The 24,821-nt window shown below is 38.3% G+C and overlaps 1 protein-coding gene across 1 annotated transcript in view; it reads left to right on the forward strand.

The window, feature by feature from the left end:
- Positions 1 to 24,821, forward strand: part of DNAH9 (dynein axonemal heavy chain 9) — a 722,341-nt gene that overhangs the window by 689,566 nt on the left and 7,954 nt on the right. The window contains exon 68 of the mRNA XM_007948048.2: positions 15,201 to 15,590. Coding sequence (XP_007946239.1) covers positions 15,201 to 15,590 — 390 coding nt within the window. The remainder of the gene's footprint in view (positions 1 to 15,200; positions 15,591 to 24,821) is intronic.

Here is a 24,821-nt window from a genome sequence, read left to right on the forward strand (position 1 = left end):
CCCCCAACCCCACCAAAAAAAAAAAAAAAAAAGTCCTGGACTGGATGGCTTCACTGAGGTATTCTACCAAATAGTTAGAGAAAAAATTATAGCAATGCTATTTAAACTCTTCCAAAAGTAGACACCAACAGAATTCAACACCATAGTAAAAGAGTCATATACTATGACTAAGTGAGATTTATTCCAGGAATGCAGGGATGGTTCAACAACAGAAAATCAGTCAGCATAATACATCACATCAATAGTAAAAAGGAAAAGAACCACATGATCATCTCTTTGGATGCAAACAAAAAGCATTTGATAAAACCCAACACCCTTTCTTGGTGAAAATGCTAAAGAAAATGGAATAGAAGGAAAATTCCTCAATATGAGTTAGGGCTTATATGAAAACCCACCAGCCAACATTATATTTCAGAGACAGACTGTGAGTTTTCTCCTTGAAATCAGGAACAGAATAAGCATGCCTGTTCTCACCACATCTATTGACTATTGTATTAGAAGTCCTAGCCAGAGCAATAAGACAAGAAAAAGAAATAAAAGGTATCCAGATGGAAAAGTAGATGTAAAATTATCTCTATTTGCAGATGACCTGATCCTATATACAGAAAATTCCAGTGTCCATGAGAAAACTTCTAGAGCTAATAGGGGAATTTAGCAAAGTTATAGGATACAAAGTCAGCAAACAAAAATTAGTTGTGTTTATATACACCAGCAATGAGAAATATGAAATGTAAATTAGGGAAACAATTCCATTTACAATACCATCCAAGTGAATAAAAATTTAACCAGGGACGTGAAAAGACTTACTTATGCAATGAAATTTATGAAACACTGCTGCAAGAGATTAAAGAAGACATTAATAAATGGAAAGATGTTCCATGTTCATGGATTAGAAGACTTAATATTGGTAAGATGTCATTACTACCCAAAGTGATCTATAGATTCAATGCAATCCCAATCAGAATTCAAGCTTTCTTTACAGAAATGGAAAAACCAACCCTCAACTTTATTTGGAAGGGTAAGAAGCCCTGAATAGCTAAAGCAATTTTGAAAGAGAAGAGCAAAGTAGGAGGACTCACACCTCCTGATTTTAAAACATACTATATAGCTACAGTAATCAAAACAGAATGGTACTGGTATAAAAACAGACACATAAACCAATGGAATAGAATTGAGAGTCCATAAAGAAACTCACACATCTGTGGTCAACTGATTTTTTATAAGGTTGCTAAGTCCATTTATTCAATGGGGAAAGAAGAGTCACTGTAATAAATGGTGCTGGAAAACGTGGATTTCCACATACAGGAAAATGAAACAGAATCCTTGCCTCATACCACACAAAAAAATTCAAAATGGATTACAAACCTAAATACTCAAACTAAAAACCACAAAGTTTTAGAAGAAAATAAGGGGCAACATTGTCAGGCCTAGATTTTAACAATGAATTATCTAATATAATAACAAAAGGAAAAACAGCAAAAGATAATGGGACTTCATAAAAATTAAACTTTTTTTCATCAAAAGACTTTACTGTGACAAAGAGGAGGGGGGGAGGAGAAGAGAAGACAACGACGAAGAAGAAGACAACGAAGATGACGACAATGAAGAAGATGACGAAGACGATGACGAAGACGACGAAGACGAAGAAGATGAAGACGAAGAAGAAGAAGAAAAGAAGACAACCCAATCATAAAATGGACAAAGAAATTTAGTAACATTTCACCAAAGAGGACATTCAAATGCCCGCCAAACACATGAGACGATGCTCCATTAGTCATCAGAGATATGCAAATGAATACATCAATAAGACACCATTTCATTTCTACTAGGGTGGCTAAGATTTGAAAAAAAAAAAAATAAATAACAAATATGGCAAAGATATGGGAAAACTGTAACCCTTACCCATTGCTTCTGGGAATGCAAAATGATAGAGCCATGGTGGAAAACAGTGTGGTACTTCCTAAAAAAACTAAAATGAGCACTACTATATGGCCCAGCAATTCTCCTTGAAAACTGAGATATGTACACCAATGTTCACGGCAGCACTATTCACAGAAGCCAAAAGATGGAAACACCAGAATGCCCATCAACAGATGAATGGATAAACAAAATATGGTATACACATACAGTGGAATACTGCTTAGCCAATAGGATAAATGAAGTCTTGACAAATGGTACAATATTAATAGAGCTTGAAGAAATGCTGAGGTAAGTCAATCACAAAAGGACAAATATTGTATGATCTCACTTATATAAAAAGATGATAAAAGGCAAATATATAGAGACGAAGGTTTATTAGTGGTTACCAGTGGCAAGAGAGAGGGGGAAAAGGGGGTTTTACAGTGATGGAAAAATCACATTTATTAAGGGTAGGGTTGCACAACCAATTACTGTAATTGCTGTCAATAAGTTGTACACTTGTAAAACGTTGAATTGGCAAAAGTTGTGTGATATATTTACAATAACAACAACAACAACAAAAGTGTAGCTGCTGTGGTTGCTTATGTACAACTCAAAACCTCAAGGGATTTGATTCTTTCGTTTAAAGGTTTAGGGTCATGGTTTCATGTATTTCTGTTAATTGGGCTAATAACAAGTTTAGTGCTTCTGCTCTACCTCCTAGTTAGTTGTTAAGTACCTGCGGTCTCAAAAGCTTGCAAGCTGCCAACCAAGGCATAACTACTGGTCTCTTTTCATCCAGAGCAAGATGAAGAAAGTGAGTCAGGAATAATAGGAAGATATGGAATGTGTTGATAATTGCCTCCAAAAAACTACCTACTTTTCCATGACACCAGAAGAACTAGATGTTGCCCAGCTACTATTATTGAACTTTAAAAAAAAAAACTTGTATTGTGATTTGGATGAGTTTACAGAGCAAATTCACTTTCCATATAGCAGCTCACATACACTTTTGTCTCATGACATTGACTGCAATTTCCCACAGTGCAACAGCTCCCCACTTCCTCCCCATAGTTAACCTCTTCCCTATGTCCTTTCCATGCATGCACTCCTGCCCCCTGAGCTGTCTCCCTGTGCATACATAGCCCTTCTATTCTCCCATGATTGATCTCTCCAAGGAGTGTATGTACCTAATCTATTACTGAACATTTTGATCAAATATTCTATGGAAGAATCCTAATCAAAAGGAGGAAATGCAGAACAAAATTTCAAGTTTTCATGGATGGTATACTTTCTTGAGCCATGGAGGCTGGATTAACCCCTAAAACAATGGCCCTTAGGTCATCTTTAAACCTTAAACCAAAAATATGCCCTAAAGTCTTCTTAAAACCAAACAACAGTTTAGCTTAACTAATAAAAAATGTCTGTCTTTAGCATCATGGTCTTTTAAGAATTATCTAAATGGGATCAAATTGACAACAGCAACTTGAAAGTTTAGATAGGGACCTAAGAGGGCAATGAGTTTATGTTAATGGAGAACAACTCAGAAAAGGAGGGTGAGAATGGTTGCATGACTCAAAGTATGTAATCAATGTCACTAAATTGTACATGTAGAAACTGGTGAATTCTTATATATTGTTGTATATATTCTCAACACACACACACACCAAAAAAACAAAAACAAAAAAAAACTATATAGCACAGTTCTACTCTGACATAAATAGTTCACCATGAGTTGGAGTCAACTCCTCGGCAACTCCTGTATTGTACTGGTATTATTATTATTGCCCCATCAGAGGAATTAAAAGAATTAATGCCTACTGAGGCTCAGAAACACATAATGGGGTCTGAATGACATCACGCAATCACTGATGTCTCTCTTGAGCAACAAAATCATCTATTATGTCTACTGCCAATGGCTTCAACAAGTTTACTTTATCCATCATGGGATAATTGACTGCTAACCAGAAGGTAGGCGGTTCAAACCCACCAGCCACTCCCTGGAAGGAAGGTTGGGCAATCTACTTCCGTAGTAGTGATATATGAGTCGGGTCCGACTCCACGGAATGTTACCACAACAGCAGAGAATCTAATAGATAAGCACTGTTATTACCATTCACCTGGGTGACAGGTAAGTGGGAAGTCTTACTGCTTTTAGAAATTGAGTAAGGTGACTCTTGCTGGTTTAGTTTACACTGGCATGTTTGTTTAAAGAACTGTAACCTTAAACAGAGGGAAAGTGAGAACCCCATTTCATAGCCAAGAACGAAAACTAAAGTTCTGGGAGTCCAGCAATATAACATAGTGGTACCTGTGTGTCTAGCTTTTGGATTCTTCTTCCCTGGTTATGTGTTCAGAGGAAAAACTGTGAGTTTTTTATACCTAGTCACATGGAACTGTGAAATAGACTGTAACATTTTGGTTGGTGGGTTTGTTTTTTTTTTTAAGAGACAATTTTTTTTTTAGTAGTTTTAGATTTACAGAAAAAATGTGCAGAAAGTTACATATCTCCCCTGCACATAGTTTCTCCTATTATTAACACCTTGCACTGGTGTGGTACATTTGTTACAACTGAGGAACCAATATGATACATTATTATTAATTACTTAAATCCATAGTTTACATTGGAGTTCTTTGTGCTGTACAGTCCTATAGGTGTTGCCAAATGCTTAATGTCATGTGTCAACAATTACAGTATCATATTAAAAAGTTTCATTGCCCTAAAAATGCTCTCTACTTGTGAGTTTTTTATGGTTAATTTCCTTCTTCCCACAATGTGGTTGGAGGAATGAGAAATTGGAAAGGGATGTTGAACAATGACAGTGTTTGGTAATATCTTCACATTATGTACTAGCTTATAATCAAATACAATACAAAAATCCATAGAACAATCTCCAATGCAAATAAGTACTTTGCCTGTCACATTATGCAGCTCTAATACTGTGGCATCCAGGTATAAATTAGTAATTATCTCAAGTAAGTTTGTTGCAAGCTTAGCTTATTGAATCCATGCAATTTGGCACAATTTGTTTACCTACTTGATTTCCAATTCATTCACTCATTTTTCTTCTAAGAGTCTCAGCTGCCATTTGGTCTCATGAATTACAGTGTGTCCTAGGCAAAGATGAAGAGGGCTGCAGAGGGAATTTCTCTTTTCTTTTAGTCGAGCTCAAGTAATGCTGATTGAGCAACTTGCCTGAGACAAGTCTTGGTACCCCATGCTGGAAGATGCCAAGGAAACTAGGAGAGAATTCCCTCCTTTTCAAAATGACAGTCTTATAGGAAGACAGACACAAAACTGATTATAACAGAAGGAATATGGGAGTGGAGTGGCAGCAGGTATGTAGGAGAAGGGAAGGCCTGAGAGAAGAGGAAGCATCAAGGGAATTTGGAGGAAGGTAGGATTACAATAGGTGGTGACAAGCAGTATGTTCCAGATGTTCAGAGCAGAGGACCCCAAAACGTGTCTTTGGCTGCAGCAAAGAAAGGGTCCATGGTGATAAGCAGTAGTGATGGGGTGAATTTCAAAAACAGTACTGACTGGTGGTGATGGTGCATTGGCCTAGAAGCAATTATCCCAATACATTCTACTATAGGTTGCTTTTTTCTCCTGCTCCCTCTATGCACTGGAAGGCAGAAAGTACAATTTTCATTAAAAAGTACTGACAAGAGGGGACAGGAGGCAAGACGGTGGCATAACTGGTCATACATTCACATCATTCAGCAGCAATGTCAGAAAGAGACAACCAAGAAGTGATTTAACTGAAGATCTTAGAACCCCATACAGCAAAATGAAGAGTTGGAGAACCAAAAGGAAAACAGAATCAAGAGGAAGGTAGAATACACACAGTGGTTAAGTAGAGTTTGACAGATCGTACTACCCAATTCAGCAGCCTGGCTCATCACAGCAATCCTGGAATGGAGACATAAGGCACTTCTGAGCAGAGAGCACAGGAGGGAGCAACGTGGAAAAAAAAAAAGACCAAGACAGATAAATTAAGAAACCAGCTCTGGCATGGAGCAACAAGGTGACCAGGGTACACACCAGGACTGGACAGACCTGACACAGAGAAGGACTTGAGTGTACCATAGAGTGGAATCCCAGGAACCCCAGGATAATGCTTCCTGAGAAGAGTGGTGTTGATTGAACTGTAGGAAAGCACAGGTATGGAACAGGAAGGCTGATACTAAAGCCATGGGGAAAGGGCACATGGAAAAATCAGTGGCACTGCATAATTTTTTGCACCCCTAACCTCGGGGAGTATAATAAAGGGTAATCACTGGAAATTGTCCAATGAGCACTCATCACCTGGGAAGCCCACCTGAGATGGCTGGGAGAGGTCCACAGCCCAACCACTCAGGAGGCTACCCCTGTCACCTACAGTGAAAGGTACCCATAGGCTGAGCTCCCCACAAGGAAACGGAAGGGCCTGAGGTTAGAATCCCACCCAAACATCCATAGCAGGAACACTACCTGTACCCAGCTCAAAACATCCACCTACCACAACCCGACATCATAAACACATCTATCCCACCCCAACACTTCAAAATCAAGTATTCCAATGCTGTGGACATGCCCACCCAAGCCCACAAGAGCACATGCCCCACACAGAAACCTGAAGTGCCTGGTCAGAACCAACATAACACCTGCATCATCACTCATGCACCAACACTACACCATGGCATACAGAGTCTAAAACACCTTTCTCTGGCCTACATGGAGTCTAGGACACCTTCTGCAGACCTATACAGAGCCCAGGTCACCTGGACCAGCACCATGCCCAGGATCCCATTTGGACTGGTACAGCACCTGCAGCACCACCTCTGGTCTGAGCAGAACCAATGACCTTGCCACTGGTCCTTCATATGCCGGTGGCCTGCCCCTGGTCTAGTGTAACACCCTAAGCTGCACCTCTGGATCAGCACCTTACTAGCTAACCTATCCCAGATGGTACAGCGACCATGCTGAGTCCTGTGAAATAGCAACAAGCAAGAACATTCTAAGAAGGAGGGAAAGAAGGTGGAAAAGAATCTCCTGATCTTCTAAAGTTAAAACAAATAAATAATGTGTCATAGGCATCAGATAATTATAAAACATACAAAGAGACAGGAAAGGATACCACAAACAAATGAGCAAAACAAGGGATCAGAAATAATCCCCAAGAAAGAACAAATAATGAAATTATCCCAAATATATCTTTTACCTCAAAGAGATAAAAGAAAACATGGATAAAGATGTAGAGTAAATAATTTCAGTAAAGAGATAGAAATCTTTTTTAAAAAAAATACATTTTGTTGAAATACAATTTATGGACAGTGAAATACACAAAACTAAAATGACATGGGTCAATGCATTTTTTTTTTTTTTCAGTGTTCCCTCCCCTGCCATCCCACCCCTGGTAACCAACATAGAAAGTTTCTTCCATATATAAACCTTTCCTGGACTTTTTACAATAATGAACTGATATAGTATTTCTCCTTCTGTGACTGACTTATTTCACTTAGCATAGTGTCCTCCAAGTTCATCCACATTATGTGGTGTTTTGCAGATTCTACATTATTTTTTAGTGTTGCATAGTATTCCATTATGTGTATGTACCATAGTTTGCTTATCCATTCTTCAGTTGATGAGCATGTACGTTGTTTCCATCTTTTAGCTATTGTAAATAGTGCTGCAATGAACATGTGTGTGCATATATCTGTTCTTCTCCTGGCTCTCACTTCTTTAGAATATAAACCTAGTAATGGGATTGCTGACTCAAATGATATTTCTAATTCCAGCTTTTTAAGGAATTGCCATACTGTTTTCCACAGTGCTTGTATCATTTTACAATACCACCAACAGTGTATGAGAGTCCCAATCTCTCCACATCCTCACCAGCATTTGTTACTTTCTATCTTGTTTGAACTGTGCCATCAGTGCCAGGGTGAGATGGTATCTCATTGTTGTTTTGATTTGCATTTCTCTGATGGCTGATGATCGTGAGCATTTCTTCATGTATTTGCTGGCTGCCTGAATATCCTCTTTGGTGAAATGTCTATTCATGTCTTCTGCCCATTTTTTAACTGGATTGTCTTTTTGTTGTTGAGGTGTTCAAGTTTTCTATAAATTTTACAGATAAGTCCCTTGTCAGATATGTGGTTGCCGAATATTTTCTACCAATCTGTAGGTTCTCTTTTGACTCTTTTGGAGAAGTCTTTGGATGCACATAAAAATTTACTTTTTAGAAGGTCCCATTCATCTAGTTTCTCTTCTGCTGTATGTGCATTTTGGGTTATGCTTAACAGTCTATCTGTGAAGTAATTGTTGTTGTTGTTGTAATTGTTGTTGTTGTTGTTGTTATTTGCCATCAAGTCGGACCCAACTCATAGCAACCCCTCCTTGGGTTTCCCAGGCAGTATCACTATGGAAGTAGATTGCCCAGCCTTTCTTCCAAGGAGTGGCAGGTGGGTTTGAACCGCCAGCCTTCTGGTTAGCAGTCAAGTGCCTTAGGCACTATGCTATTTGGGCCCCTAAATTTGCCCCTATTTTTTCTTTGAGAAACTTTATAATATTAGGTTTCACATATAAGTGTTAGTTCCCATCTGGAGTTAGTTTTTGTGTATGGTGTGACATATGGATTGTGTTACATTTTTCTGCATATGGATATCCAGTTTTGCCAGCACCATTTGTTAAAGAGACCATCTCTTCCCCATGTAATCCATTTCAGCCCTTTGTCAAAAATCAGCTGACCATAGGTCGATGGATCTATTTCTGGGTTCTCAATTCTGTTCCTCTGGTCTATGTGTCTGTTGTTGTACCAATACAAGGCTGTTTTGACTACTGTGGCTGTATAGTAGGTTTTGAGATCTGGAAGTGTGAGATCGCCTACTTTGTTGTTCTTCAATAGTATTTGCTTATCCAAGGTCTCTGTCCTTTCCATATAAAGTTAGTGATTGGTATTTCCATATCCTTAGAGAATGTTGATGGGATCTGGATGGGGATTGCATTAAATGTATAGACTGCTTTGGGTAGTACTGACATTTTCACAATGTTCAATCTTCCTATCCATGAGCATGGTATTTGTTCCATTTATGTAGACCTCTTATGGTTTCTAGGAGTAGTTATTTGTAGTTTTCTTTATACAGGTCCTTTGTATCCCTAGTGAGATTTATTCCCAAGTATTTTTTTTTTTTTGGTAGCTGTTGTAAATGGTATTAATTTCCTATTTTCGTTTCCAGCAATCTCCTTGCTTGTGTAGAGGAATCCAACTGATTGTTGGATGTTGATCTTGTATCCTGTCATTATGCTAAATCTCTAAATTAGTTCCAGTAGTTTTTTTTTTTTGTTGTTGTTGTTGTTTTGCTGAGTCTCTTGGGTTTTCTATGTATAGGATCATATCATCACCAAATAGGGATCATTATATGATGTCTTTCCTTGTCTCTGATGGTGGTTTTTGTCTTACAGTCAATTTTATCAGAAATTAATATTGCCACTCCTGCTCTTTTATGGGTGCCATTTGCTTGATATATCTTTTTCCAACCTTTGATTTTCAGGCTATTTTTGTCTTTCTCCCTAAGGTACATCTATTATAGACAGGTTGGGCAATCCTACTTCCGTAGTGATAACTGCCTCGGAAACCCAAGGAGGGGTCGCTATGAGTCGGGGCCGACTCGACGGCACATAACAACAACAACAACAAATTATAGACAGAATATTGATGGGTTATATTTTCTTATCTAGTCTACAACTCTCCATCTCGAGTGGTGCATTTAATCCACTGACATTCAATGTAATTATCAACAAGTATGAATTTGTTGCTGTGATTTTGTTATATGTTTTTTCATGGTGTTCTGATTTCTTTGTTCCTTATAATTTTCAATGCTGAGCTCATTTTGTTTAGGAATCATGTTATCACTTTCTTCATTGCTATTATTTTAGTATTTGCTAAATATTTGTGCTGGTCCTCTTTTTTATTTTGATGTGAAGGATTATCATTTTTCTTTGAGGTTACCCTGTGATTTATAATTTTCTTCCCAAGTTTAGAACAGTCCGTTCTGTCCTGCAGTTTTCTTGACTTCCTTACCATTTAGAAGTTCTGTAACTACATAACTTTTTCCCTCTTTTTGGTTTGTAGTTGTCCTCATTTGTCAATTGATGTCTCTGCTTCACTATTTACAATCTTTTAATCTTATTTACTTTGGATACTTCCATAGTTGGGTTGGTTTCTGGGTTATGTCATCATGTGTGTTAATGGTCAGTTGTTGTTTGATGTTGCTTCTCTGTCCAAAGGACTCCCTTTAGCATCGCTTGTAAGGTTGGTCTGCTTTTAACAAATTCCCTTGATTTCTGCTTACCCAGAAATCTATTTCACCATCATATTTGAGGGACAGTTTTGCTGGGTATGTAATTCTTGGTTGGAAATTTTTTTTTCTTTCAGTGTTTTATATATACCATCACATTGTCTTCTCACCTGCATGGTTTCTGCTGAGAAATCCAAGCTTAGTCTTATTGGTTGCCCCTTGTAGGTAACTTTGCTTCTCCTATGCTGCTTTCAAGATTCTTTGTCTTTGGTTTTGGTGAGTTTGATGATGATTGTCTTGGTGATTCTCTTTTGGGGTCTATCCTGTTTGGAGTTCATTGGACTTTTTGAATGGATATGTTCTCATTTTTCATCATACCAGGGAAATTCTCTTCCAACAAATCTTCAACAGTTTTCTTTATGGTTTTATTTGTCTCTTCCTGTTCTGGAATTCTGAGTACACATAGGTTATTCCTTTTGATGGTATCCCATATGAACATTAGGATTTTTTCATTTTGATCTTTTTTCTAATTGATCCCATTCCAAAGAAGTATTGAGGTATTTTTCTTCACTCTCACTAATTCTTTCATTGATTCATTTCTACTCCTTTGCCCATTCAATGTGTTATCTATTTCTGAAAATTTAGAATTAATCTGGATTTCTATGTGTAGATTTTGTATCATTTCTAATTTTTCATTTATTTTGTCATTTTGTTCTTGTATTGTCTTTTGAAATTGTTCTAGGGTTTTCTCTGTGTTTTCCTCAATTTTGTCAGTGTTTTCCTTGATCTGTCTCTCGATCCATTGAAGGTTCCTAAATATAATTCTTTTGAATTCTTTATCAGGGAGTTCCAATGCTGCTTCTTGCTCAGGGATGTGTTCTAGGTCTGTATCCTGGTCCCTTGTTTCTCCTGCTTTATATTACTTCTTTGTGTGGACTGTGATGCTCTGTTGTCTGCAAGACACTGTGACATTTTTGTGTTTTTATGAAATTGTATGTATGTTGGCATGACTTGCCCATGATTTTCATTTTCTTTGTCTTGTTTAGATGTTATCTACCTAAGCAGAGTACTGAGCTACTCTATTCACTGGTTGGCAGCACTTACACACTCACCCTGTCTCCTTTCCCATTATCAGCCTTCTGTATATTCCTGCTGTCCTTGGCAAATAAGGCCTATTCTTAGGTCCCTGGAATCTGAATGAGAATGCTGTCACTTTAAAATCCAAAATGGCCACCGCTTGTAAACATTTAAAATGGCTGCACCCTCGGTCATTTTAAATATGCAAAATGGCCACCTCCTGAAAACATTCAAAATGGCTGTGCTGTCAGTTACTTTAAATATACAAAATGGCCACCACTTGTAAACATTCAAAATGGCTGTGCCTCAGTCACTTTAAATATCCAAAATGGCTACTGCTTGTAAACAATCAAAATGGCTGCACCCTCTGGACAGCTAAAAGTCCACAGCTCAGTCTCCCTCCTTGCTGTTTCCCTTCATAGTCATAGGCCACCAGCACAGTCGTCCTTGTAGCCCTTGGTGACCAGAGCTCATCTTTCAGTTAATCCTTAGGTCCCAACCCCACTTGGAAATACTCAGGCTTTTGGTCCCGTCAGTGTAGCTGACAGTCCGCAACTCTGTCCGTCTCCATACTCACTGTTTTCATTAAGGTTTTTCCACTAGTTGGTGCCTAATGCACTTCTGTATACTTCCTTTCAAAGCTCAGGACTCCAGGATTATCTTCTGTCCATTGGTTTCTCTGTTCTTTGTTGAAGAGGGTCTGTGTAGCTTTGTCTACCTATTCTACTATCTTACCAAGAAGTCAAAGAGATAGAAATCTTTATTTAAAAAAATTAGGAACACTAGAGCTTAAAGGTAACAGAAATGAACAACACCATGGAAGGGCCTAGAAATAGAACTGAAATAACAGAAGAGAGGACCAGGGTCTTTGAAAATGCTCAGTTTGGAAACCAAACAAAAAGAATGAAGAACAATGAACTAATCCTAAGGAATATGTGGGCCCCATTAAGAGGCCAGAAGCCTATTGTATTGCTTCCCAATCTTGGGTTTGTCAGCTCCTGCAGCTATGTGAAATAGGAGAAGCCTGCAGCTTAACATCTGACCAAAGGACTTGGGACTTGCCAGCCTCTACAACTATGTGAGCCATTTCCTTGAGATAAGTTTCTCACTCTCTCCTTCATATTATATAAGCTTCCCTAGTTTTGCTTCTCTAGAGAACCCAGCCTAAAACAACTAGTCTTTTGGATTCCTGTAGTTCTGATTATGGACAGAGAAACAGCTGGTCTGGTCATTTAGATGTGGGTTAGGCCAAAGTTTTAACTAAGAAGAAAAGATTGAATGAAAAATCAAATGCAAAGATTATATGAGGTTAAAGAAAAAAGGTTCTGAATTATAATAAAATATTACTTTAGGATCTATTATTGGGCCCTTATAAAGTCTTAACAATTTAAGATCAAATGCATTACAATTTAAGATCAAATGCTGCATTCTTAAAATGTAGTGACATATATTAAATCCATGGTGTTTAGATATTTGGGTAGAAAAAGGGAGGAGCTTAAACTCATACTTTCACAAGGAAAACAACTTTTTCTCAAAAGGTCTTCTTAATATAGTGATTAGAGTAAAGTGAGAAACAGGGAAGAATTCAAAGGAACCAGAAGCCCCCAGGTTCTACATAGGGCTTAGAGTGAGGTATTAGTCCCAATAAGTAAGTACAGAGCACCTACACTGGTTGAGGCACAGCACCAAATATTTCCATACATCACCTCATTTAATTCTTATAAATGATATTATGAGATTGCAAAACTCAGTAGATTTTAAAGAAATATCTCCCTCCTTTTTATTTAACCAAAGCATATCATATACAGGCTTTGCATGTTATACCAATAAGGCCTCATAAAAGAAAGCAGAAAGCTATGATCATCTGCTCATTAATTTTTTCCCTTTGTACTAAAGTTACTCTTTATACTTAATATTATTTTATTAAATACTAAGCTATCTAATGCAAACATTTTACTATACAAAAAATTATTATAAAGTACATATAGTGATAAATTATCACATAACTGGAGGCATGAGGAAGACCATATTGTTTCAGAAGCTTGCTTTTGGCTCAGATATATAAGTATCTAGTGTTTTCTTTTTTAATTGAAGTAAGATGCCCACAACCTAAAATTAGCTATTAACCATTATAAAGTATACAATTCAGTAGCATTTAGTAAACTCACAGTGTTATACAACCACATCTCAAGTTCCAAGTAATTTTCATCACCCTGAAAGGAAACTCTGCACCCATTAAACAGTTACTTCCCATTCCCCCTTTCACAGCCCTTCGCAGGTTTCAATCTCTATGGATTTGCCTATTCTATATATTTCATATAAATATAATCGTACAGTATGTGACCTTCAGTGTTTTCCTTCTTTCATATTACAAGTAGTATTTATGGCCTTTTTTTTTTTTTTCCAGATGCCTTTGTATACTAAAAGAAATTTCCAATAGGAATTTTTTTTTCCTATTTTAACCCAATAATAAGATTCATTTAAGCAGATCCTTAAGGAAATCTACCACAAGAAATTTTTGTTCACCTAATTTGCATGTGGTTAAAAGTAATAAACTTTGGTGGAAAGTACAAGACACTTATAACTCGCATCAAGCCTTGCTGTGGCCTCAGAATCCTTCCCAGCACACTATTCTTGGTAGCACTTCGATACATCTGAGTAGACACATAGGGAAAAATCTATTTTTCTACCCCTGTAACACCATCCATTTATTTGAAGTGCAATGTATGTAATTCAGGCTATACTCAATTATCATTGGTCTGAATATTGAATATTAGGGATGTTTGGCTTTTCTTTAAAGTATTAATATCTCAAAGTAGCCCAGCCTCCAGACCTAAAGTATAGACAATGTAAATATGATAGCTATATTTTATCTAGTAAATTCCTAAAGAAGTTATTAGTTTAGTCTGTTTCCTATATATCAGTAGTCAATAAGGTTAGTTACTTTCTGTCATTCAGGACACTGAAATGTGCTCATTTAAAGGGAGATATGCAAAACTCTTTTTAACAATTTTAAAACTTAAGAGAAAGATCTGGGTCTAGAAGTTCATATGCCAATCTCCAGCTCAGTCTCTAGCCCACAGTCCTACTCAATGGGTAAGCCAAGTCTTGTTGGTTATCCTAACCTCTGAGCAGAAACCACTCTAATAGAAATGGGACCTTTGAGAAATTGCTAGAGATACTTGACAAAGCCACAGTTAGAAAGTTTAAAAATGGTTTTTGGTGCCACTTTTTTTTTTTTTAAAGTAGCTATCTAGCAGTTGAAAGAGGGTTCCTTAAAGTTGACTTTGTATTCAACAGCTTGATTTTTTAAAGGAAATTCTTGATTTGTGGGACTATAAATCCTTCAGGCTTTGGTTTTTGACATTTCTAAGATGCATGCAGAAGTCTGTAGGGCTGCTGCAAAGGCTAGAGGCAAATTGTGAACCCCAAACTCTAGCATAGAGTTGAACAGGCATGGAATCCGTATGTGGTTTAAGTTCCACAGTAGAAAGCAACTGGGTGTTCTGAAATACTGTCAGTAGACAGATATAGACTCTGACATCACCAGAGAAGGGAGGGTTTTAGAGGAACAAAGTTTGTGATACCAGAAAACTCAAACTCACTGCTGTCAAGCAGGATCTGACTCATAGTGGCCCCTCCTTGGGTTTCTGACGCAGTATCAGTACAGGAATAGATTGCCCAATCTTCCTTCCAAGGAGTGGCTGGTGGGTTTGAACCTCCAGCCTTCTGGTTAGCAGTCAAATGCCTTAGGGACTACACCACCAGAGCTCCTAACTTTGTGATAAGACTTGCAAATCAAGTGTATAACAGAGATGGTCATTGTATCACCAACTCCTGGAGCCATGCTTTATCTGCCCTGGTGCATGAGCCAGATGGGCTCTAAAGCTGGTTGACTAGAGAGACTTCGTGCCTCCTCACTCTTCCTATTCTCACTCCAGGGGGAGCTGACCATGACCAGTGACATGGAGAACTTACAGAACGCCCTATACCTAGACACGGTGCCAGAGCCTTGGGCCAGACGAGCCTACCCCTCCATGGCAGGACTGGCAGCCTGGTTTTTAGATCTCCTCAACCGAATCAAGGAGCTCGAGGCCTGGACAGGCGACTTTGCAATGCCCTCCACTGTGTGGTTGACAGGCTTCTTCAACCCCCAATCATTCCTGACCGCCATCATGCAGTCTATGGCCCGCAAGAATGAGTGGCCACTGGACCAGATGGCCCTGCAATGTGACGTGACAAAGAAGAACAGAGAAGAATTTAGGAGCCCACCTCGAGAAGGGGCCTATATCCATGGCCTCTTCATGGAAGGTGCCCGCTGGGACACACAGGTAAACCCTGGGATAATCCAAAGGCATCATCTCATGAGATGATTAAACACTTACTGTCTCACATAGAGTGTGCTGAGGAAAAGTGATGTCCCTGATTTTTTTTACATAGATAACCTTTCTTTCCTTGAGGCCATCAACCCATGTTTATGCAGCCAGGTGTGCTGTAAAAAGCATAGGCTTTGCAGCAGGAGTAGAGTGGAATAATTTAAAGCAAAGTCTCTGGATCCAAACTGGGTAGGTCTGATACATAGTACCACATTTATTAACTGTGACCTTGGGAATAGTTTTACTTCTCCAGATATCCATGTATTCAACTGTTAAATGGGAAAATGAGCTGTTGTAAAAAATTAATAGGAAAGACACTTGAACAGTGCCTGCCACATAAAGAACACTTTAAAAATGTTAGCTACTATTTGGAGTCAGTCAGATCTACCATTGTGTGACCTGGAATGTCAGTGCACCTTCCTGGTCCACTTTGCTCATTCATGAACGCTAAAAAAAAAAAAAAAAAAAAAAAATCACACTGCCATTCAGTTGGTTCAAATTCATAGCAACCCCTTCTTGGGTTTCTGAGACAGTATTTTTACAGAAATAAATTGCCTAGTCTTCCTTCTGAGGAGTGGCTGGTGGGTTTGAACTGCCAGCCTTCTGGTTAGCAGTCCAATGCCTTAGGCACTGTGCCACCAGATCTAGGAAGGCAGTAATCCCTTTTGCCTTTTACATTGTTCCATGTAAGCAAAGAGGAGGCAAAAAGTGTCATTTAAAAGTAGTATTTTGAAAAAAAATTTTTGCTGAAGGCTATATAAAAATTGAGTCACCATAAGATTGGAAAAACTGTTTTGTCATGGATAAAAAACTGGCAAACCACCATAGATGGCTGGGATAAATAAAAATAGATGATTCCAGGATAAGTTTACACTTGTTATAATCTGGAAGGAATGCATTGTCAAATAGCCCACTTAGAGGGAACACAAAACTATTTCTAGCAGTCAATACCAAGAAAATTATTGGAAGATTTGGAAGGTCCCAGGAGGTCATGAGAATATGCATGTAAAGAACAAATCAAAAACACATTAAAGTGGAATAATGTTTAAACAGCATGAACCTTGAAAAGTAAGGTTATTTTCCTCTCTCCACCTGAAAATTTGCACAAGTTTCTGTCAGTGGAGATGACACATGTATTAGGTATAGAGTAGACTAGGCCACACCTAAAAAACACCAAAATGAAAAACCAAAATAAGGTCCAAAAAGGAAAGCAAGAAAGAAAATGAAAAGAGAATACCATTGGCATTGTGGGAAAAAAAGGATATTAATCCTAATAACATACCTCCCATTTTTCATCACTTTGTTACTAATAATTTGAAATCTTTCCAAAAAGCAATGCCTGCCCATCATAAACTCTTGTTCTCAAAGATTGTATCCCATTATGATAGCAGCAAAAATGGTAGATTAAAGGATTCCAAAATATTTTCTCTTCCATAAAACAATGAGAACATTGAATCAACTTTTAGGACTCTGCAAATTAACCAAAGGCTGACAGCAATACAAGAAGTGGTTTTCTTTTTTCGAGAAAAATGGCTGAACCTCAGTAGAAGAACAAATTTTGTAGCCTTTTAACTTGCCCTATTCTCATTCCCTCAAGCCTAGCTCTGCAGCAACCTTAAAAACCAACAGCCTGGAATCACAATGAAAACCAGTAGCCTGGCAGCTGCCGAGAAAAAGCAAAACATGGCTGGTGGTGTTGTTGTTATGTGCTGTCGAGTCAGCCCCCACTCAGAGCGACCCCTCCTTGGGTTTCCGAGGCAGTATCACTATGGAAGTAGATTGCCCAACTTTCCTTCCGAGGAGTTATTCCCAGAGATCTTCTGCGGGGACATTTGTCAAAACAAAAAAAGTGAAAGGTTGTGAATAATAGTGGGGCAAACAATAGACTAACCAAAAAGCTTAAAAGAAAAAGCTGGAAATGATATTCCACAAAACAAAAAAACTATAGCAGTTGACATCTAATTGATTCTAACTCCTGGTAACCCCTTGTGTTGCAGAGTAGAACTGTACTACACAGGGTTTTCAAGACTGTGACCTTTTGGAAGAACATCACCAGGTCTTTCTTCCAAAGCTCCTCTGAATGAGTTCAAGCCACTAACCTTTCAGTTAATATTTGAACACATAACCATATGTGCCACTGATGAAATCTATATTGTTGTTGTTAGATGCCATTGAGTAGGGTCTGACTCATAGTAACCCTATGTACAACAGAACAAAACACTGCCTGACCTGTGCCATCCTCACAATCCTTGCTATGCTTGAGCCCATCACTGCAGACACTGTATCGATCCACCTCATTGAGGGTATTCCCCTTTTTCGTTGGCCCTCTACATTGCCAAGCATGAAAACCTTTTCCAGGGACTGGTCCCTTCTGAAAACAGGACCAAAGCGCAAAAGACTAAGTCTGGCCATTCTTACTTCTCAGGAGCATTCCAGCTGTACTTCTTCCAAGACAGATTTGTTTAGTTCTTCTGGAAGTCCATGGTATTTTCAATATTCTTCGACAATACCATAATTCAAATGCATCAATTCTTCAGTCTTCCTTATTCATTTTCCAGCTTTCATAAGCACTTGAGGCTATTGAAATACTATGGCTTGGGTCAAGAGTACCTGAGTCTTCAAAGTGACAGATTTGCTCTTTAACACTTTAAAGAAATCTCTTGCAGCAGATTTGCAGTGCAATAAGTCATCTGGTTTCTTGACTACTACTTCCATCAGCATTGATTGTGGATCCAAGTAAAATGAAATCTCTGGCAACTTCAATCTTTTCCCCATTTATCATGATATTGTGTATTGGTCCAGTTATGAGGATTTTTGTTTTCTTTATGTTGAGGTGTAATCCATACTGAATCCAAAGTTATCATCTGCATATCGCAGGTTGCTAAGGAGACTTCCTCCAAACCTTATGCTGCTTTTCTTCTTCATATAGTCCAGCTTCTCAGACTATTTGCTCAGCATACAGACTGAGTAAGTATGGTGAAGAATACAACCCTAATGTGCAACTTTCGTGATTTTAAACCATGCAATACCCTTTGTTCTGTTCAAATGACAGCCTCTTGATCTGTGTACAGGTTCCTCATGAGCATAATTAAGTGCTCTGGAATTCCCATTCTTCACAACATTATCCATTATTTGTTATGATCCACACAAATGCCTTTGCATAGTTAATAAAACACAGATAAACATCTTTCTGGTATTCTTTGCTTTCAGCCAAGATCCATCTGATACCAGCAATGACATACCACAGTCCACACCATTGTCTGAATCAGGCTTGAATTTCTGGCAGTAGGGAATTTTAAAAAGCTCTGACATATCCATGGGAATCTAGGAGGAAATATTCATGTACAGGACTGTGCATATACCCAGAGCTATACATAGGCTCAAGAAAAACATAGTAAGGTTCCCTAAGCTCAAGATCTGGCTAATCTTCAGGCACTGTGCAAGCACAAAGTGAAAGCTAAGACAGAGGTTCAAACTGCCTTTTTAGCACTGAAGTCATGCTCAAACATACACACACAGAGCCCCTCAAAAAAAACTGGGAGACTTACTGATTCCAAAAATTAAAGAAGTTTGCTAACCACTAAGCAAACCAAACATGGCAATTCAGTGACTGCATGTGACAAAGAACACAGACTTTACAGATAATCAGATACAGCAAAGTCACTAAACAAACAGACAACAACAACAATAAATTCTACATAGGGGGAGAATTTGATTTCTAGAATTGCCACATTATATTATTTTAAATGTCCAGTTTCTAAAACAAAAACTGGAGGACATGTAAAGAACAGAAAAATAAACAAGAAATTAAAATACTTTAATTCAGCTATTTTAAATATTCCAAAACTCAAAGAAATGTCTAAAATACAGTCTTCAAACACTGTATCACTAAATCGAGAATAATCATAAAGAGATGTTGTTATGTGCCATCAAGTCGGACCCAACTCACAGCGATCCCTCCTTAGGTTTCCGAGGAGGTAATCACTATGGAAGTAGATTGCCCAACCTTCCTTCTGAGGAGTGGCTGGTGGGTTTGAACCGCCAGCCTTCTGGTTAGCAGTCAAGTGCCTTAGGCACTATGCTACCAGAGGTCGTAAAGAGATAGTAAACATTTATTTATTTTTGTGACTCCTTTTTTTATCCTACCTTATTTAAAACACAACTGCATAAAGCAATAATTATAAATTTGTGTTGCTGCACTCTGAAGTTGACCCAACATGAAATCAACATGTGTTGATTATCATTGATAACTAGAATGCAAAAGTTGGAAACAAAGAAGAATCACAAGTAGTTGGAAAATAGAGCCTTGGTGATAGAAATGACTGGAGATGGCATGACAGAATTTTGCAAGACCAACAACTTATTGGTTGCAAATACTTTTCTTGTCAACATAAACATTGGCCACACATGAGGACTTTGCCAGATGGAATACACAGGAATCAGACTGACTACATTTGCAGAAAGAGGCAATGAGGGAAGTTCATTATCTTCAGCCAAAACAAAGCCAGGAGCTGACTGTAGAGCAGAACATCAACGCTTATATTCAAGTTCACATTGAAGCTTAGGACAATGCAAACACATCCATGAGAGCCAAAAAATGATGCTGATTACACCCCACCTGAATTGAGAGACCATCTGAAGAACAGGTATGATGCACTGAACACAAATGACCAAAAGCCAGATGTTGTGGGATGAAATCAAGAACATCATCCATGAAGAAAGCAAGAGATCATTAAAAAGGCAGGAAAGGAAAAAAAGACCAAAATGGATGGCAGAAGAGACCCTGAAACTTGCTCTTGAACAGACTAGCTAAAGCAAATGGAAGAAAATGCAAGATAAAAGCTGAAAAGAAGATTTCAAAGAGCGGCTTGAGAAGACAAAGTCAGTTATTATAATGAAATGTGCAAATACCTAGAGTAGAAAACCAAAAGGGAAGAACATGCTCAGCATTTCTCAAGCTGAAAGAACTGGAAAAAAAAAATCAAGCCTCAAGTTACAATACTGAAAGATTCTATGGGCAATATATTGAATGCTGCAGGAAGGATCAAAAGAAGATGGAAGGAATAAACAGAGTCACTGTACGAAAAGGAATTGGTCGACATTCATACATTTCAGCAGATGGCATATTATCAAGAACCAATGGTCTTGAAGAAAGAAGTTAAAGCTGCACTGAAGGAATTGGCAAAAAACAAGGCTCCAGGAATTAACGGAATACCCACTGAGATGTTTCAACAAACGGATGTTGTGCTGGAGGCACTCACATGGCTATGCCAAGAAATTTGGAAGACAGCTACGTAGCCAACTAATTGGAATAGATCCATATTTATACCCATTCCCAAGAAAGTTGTGATCCCATGTAATGTGGAAATCATCAAAAACATCATTAACACAACAAACAAGTAAAATCATGCTGAAGATAATTCAAAAACAGTTGCAGCAGTATATTCACAGAGAACTTCCAGAAATGCAAGCTGGATTCAGAAGAGGACATGAAAAGAGGGATATCATTCGTGACATCAGACAGATCTTGGGTGAAAGCAAAGAATACCAGAAAGATGTGTTTTAGTGTCTAGGCAAAAGCATTCAACTGTTTGGATCATAACAAATTATGGCTAACATTGAGAAAAATGGGAAATCCGGATCACTTAATTGTGCTCATGATGAACGTGTACACAGACCAGGTGGCTGTCATTCAAACAGAACTAGGGCATAATGCATGATTTAAAATCGGGAAGAGAATATGAAAGGGTTGTATCCTTTCCCTATCCTTATTCAATCTGTACACTGGGCAAATATGAAGCTAGACTATATGAAGATGAATACAACATCAGGATTGGAGGAAAACTCATTAACAACCTGCAATATGCAGATGATAAAACCCTCCTTGCTGAATGTGAAGATGACTTGAAGTACTTGTTTGTGCTTCTTTTCTTTTTCTTTCTTTTTTTTTATTGTGCTTTGCATGCAAATGTACAGGCAAAATTTGTTTTACATTCAACAGATGTGTATGTGCATTTGATTTGACACCCCAATTACCATCCCTAACAACTCACTCTGCTATAATTACCCATAACTTTACCAGTTTACAGAAACAGAGATCCTCAGAAAGGGATGAGAGAGAAAGAGACAAGTAGGGAGAGATAGCAAGGGAGAGAGACTCAGGAAGTAAGAGAAATAGGAAGACAAAGGGAGAAGGAGAGACAGAAGACATTGAGACAGACAGAAAGAGAGACTCAGAGAAGGAAAGATGACAACAGCTGACTCCTCAGAGTAGAGGTGACCTTAATGATATGGATGAAGAAAAGCTTTTGGGACCTCCCTTGGCTGATGTGGTACGACTCAAAATAAGTACAAACAGCTGCAAGCATCCATTAATAATCAGAGGAACATGGAAGGTACAAAGTATGAATATAGGAAAACTAGAAGTTGTCAAAAATGAAATGGAATGCTAAAGATTGATATCCTAGGCATCAATGAGCAGAAATGGACTGGTTTTGGCCATTGTGAATCAGACAACCATATGATCTACTATGCTGGGAATGACAAATTGAAGAGGAATGGTGTGGTATTCATCATCACAAAGACTGTTTCAACATCTGTCCTGAAGTACAATGTTGTCAGTGATAAGATAATATCCATACACCTCCAAGGAAGACCAGTTAACACTACTATTATCCAAATCCACACACCAACCACCAAAGCCAAAGATGAGGAAACTGAAGATTTCTACTTGTGCAGTCTGAAATTGACTGAACATGCATTCAATATGTGTTGGTTATCATTGATGACTGGAATGCAACACTTGGAAACAAAGAAGAATCACCGGTAGTTGAAAAATATGGCTTTGTTGATAGAAATAACACTGGAGATCGCATGATAGAATTTTGCAAGACCAATAATGTATTTATTGCAAATATCTTTTTTCAACAACACAAACAGTGGCTATACACATGGACTTCACCAGATGGAGTACACACGAATCAGACTGACTACATCTGTGGCAAGAGGTGATGGAGAAGTTCAATATCTTTGGCCAAAACAAGGCCAGGAGCTGATTGTGGAACACACCACCAACTGATCATATGCATGTTCAAGTTGAACCTGAAGACCATTAAAACAAGTTCATGAGAGCCAAAATATTAGCTTGGTAATATCCCTCCTGAATTTAGAGACCATCTAAAGAACAGATTTGATGCACTGAACACCAATGGCTGAAAACCAGAGGAATTTTGGGATGATATCAAGAACATCATCCATGAAGAAAGCAAGAGGCCATTAAGAAGAAAAGAAATGAATAACAGACCAAAATGGATGTCAGAAGAAACTCTGAAACTTGCCCTTCAATGGAGAGTAGCTAAAGCAAATGGAAGAAATGACAACATAAGAGAGCTGAAGAGAAGATTTCAAAGAGCAGCTTGAGAAGGCAAAGTCAATTATTATAATGAAATGCACAAAGACCTGGAGTTAGAAAACCAAATGGGAAGAACACACTCAGCATTTCTGAAGCTCAAAGAACTGAAGAAAAAAATTAAGCCTTGAGTTGCAATATTGAAAGATTCTATGGGAAAAATATTGAATGATGCAGGAAACATCAAAAGAAGATGAAAGGAATACACAGAGTCACTGTACCAAAAAGAATTAGTCAATGTTCATCCATTTCAGGAGGTGGCATATGATCAAGAACCAATGAAGGAAGAAGTTGAAGGTGCACTGAAGGAAGTGGTGAAAAATAAGGCTCCAAGAATTGACAGGATACCAACAGATGTTTCAACAGATGCCCCGCTGGAGGCACACACTCAGCTATGCCAAGAGATTGGAAGACAATTACCTGGCCAACTGACTGGAAGAGATCCAAATTTGTACCCATCCCAAAGAAAGGTGATCCCACAGAGTGTGGAAATTATCAAACAATATCATCAATATCACATGCAAGTAAAATCTTACTGAAGATAATTCTAAAACGGTTGCAGCAGTATATTCACAAAGAACTTCCAGAAATGCAAGCTGGATTCAGAAGAGGATGTGGAATGAGGGATATCATTGCTGATGTAAGATGGATCTTAGCTGAAAGCAAAGAAAACCAGAAAGATGTTTATTTATGTTTTATTGATTATGGAAAAGCATTCAATTGTGTGGATCATAACAAATTATGGATAACACTGAGAAGAATGGGAATTCCAGAACACTTGATTATACTCATGAGGAACCTGTACATAGATCAGGAGGCTGTCATTTGAACAGAACAAGGGGATACTACATGGTTTAAAATTAGGGAGTGCATCAGGGTTGTATCCTTTCACCATACTTATTCAATCTGTATGCTGGGCAAATAATCCAAGAAGCTGTTCTTCTCCAAGAAGAAGAACATGGCATCAAGATTGGAGGAAGACTCATTAACAAGCTGTGATACGCAGATGACACAACTTTGCCTGCTGAAAGTGAGGATGACTTGAAGCACTTACTGATGAAGATTAAAGACTACAGTTTGCAGTATAAATTACACCTCAGTATAAAGAAAAATATTCACAACTGGTCCAATGAACAAAGTCTTTCTATTGTTGGGCTGAGAGCCAATCCTTGTGAGTGAGTCAAATCCCAGGCCTGAAGGGTATCCCGTGGCCATAGTTTTGAACTTCCCACCAAGGTCCATCTGACCAGAAATTCTGGTCATTTTTGTGTTTTGTTCTACATTTTCCTCCTACTCTATCCAGGATATCCAGTTTTGATGCCTTCACAAGTGGTTGGCATTGGTAGCTGGTTATCATCTACTTCTGGTCTCAAGGCACATAATATCCTTGGACTAACTGTTTCCAAATTCCTTTGATTTTCTTCACTCTTTTTTGCTTCAGATGAGAAGAGACCAATAGTTGCATCTTAGATGGCTGCTCAGAAACTTTTAAGACCCCAGTTGCTACTCACCAAAGTAGGCTCTGGAACAAGATTTTTAATGTACATAATGTAACATAGTACATTATGCCAGTTGAACTAGGTGTCCCTCAATATTGTGGTCTCAGTTCGGCAGGACTGGTGATTCTCTCTCCCAATATGTTTGGTTGTCTCCATTGTTGTTGTTGTTGTTAAGTGCCGTCGAGTCATTTCCAACTCATAGCGACCCCATGCACAGCAGAACGAAACACTGCCCGATCCCGCGCCAGTCCCACAATCCCTGCTATACTTGAGCCCATC

This window comes from Orycteropus afer, unplaced genomic scaffold (genome assembly GCF_000298275.1).
Source record: "Orycteropus afer afer isolate SDZICR_OR568_19922 unplaced genomic scaffold, OryAfe1.0 scaffold00199, whole genome shotgun sequence".
NCBI classification, from domain to species: domain Eukaryota; kingdom Metazoa; phylum Chordata; class Mammalia; order Tubulidentata; family Orycteropodidae; genus Orycteropus; species Orycteropus afer.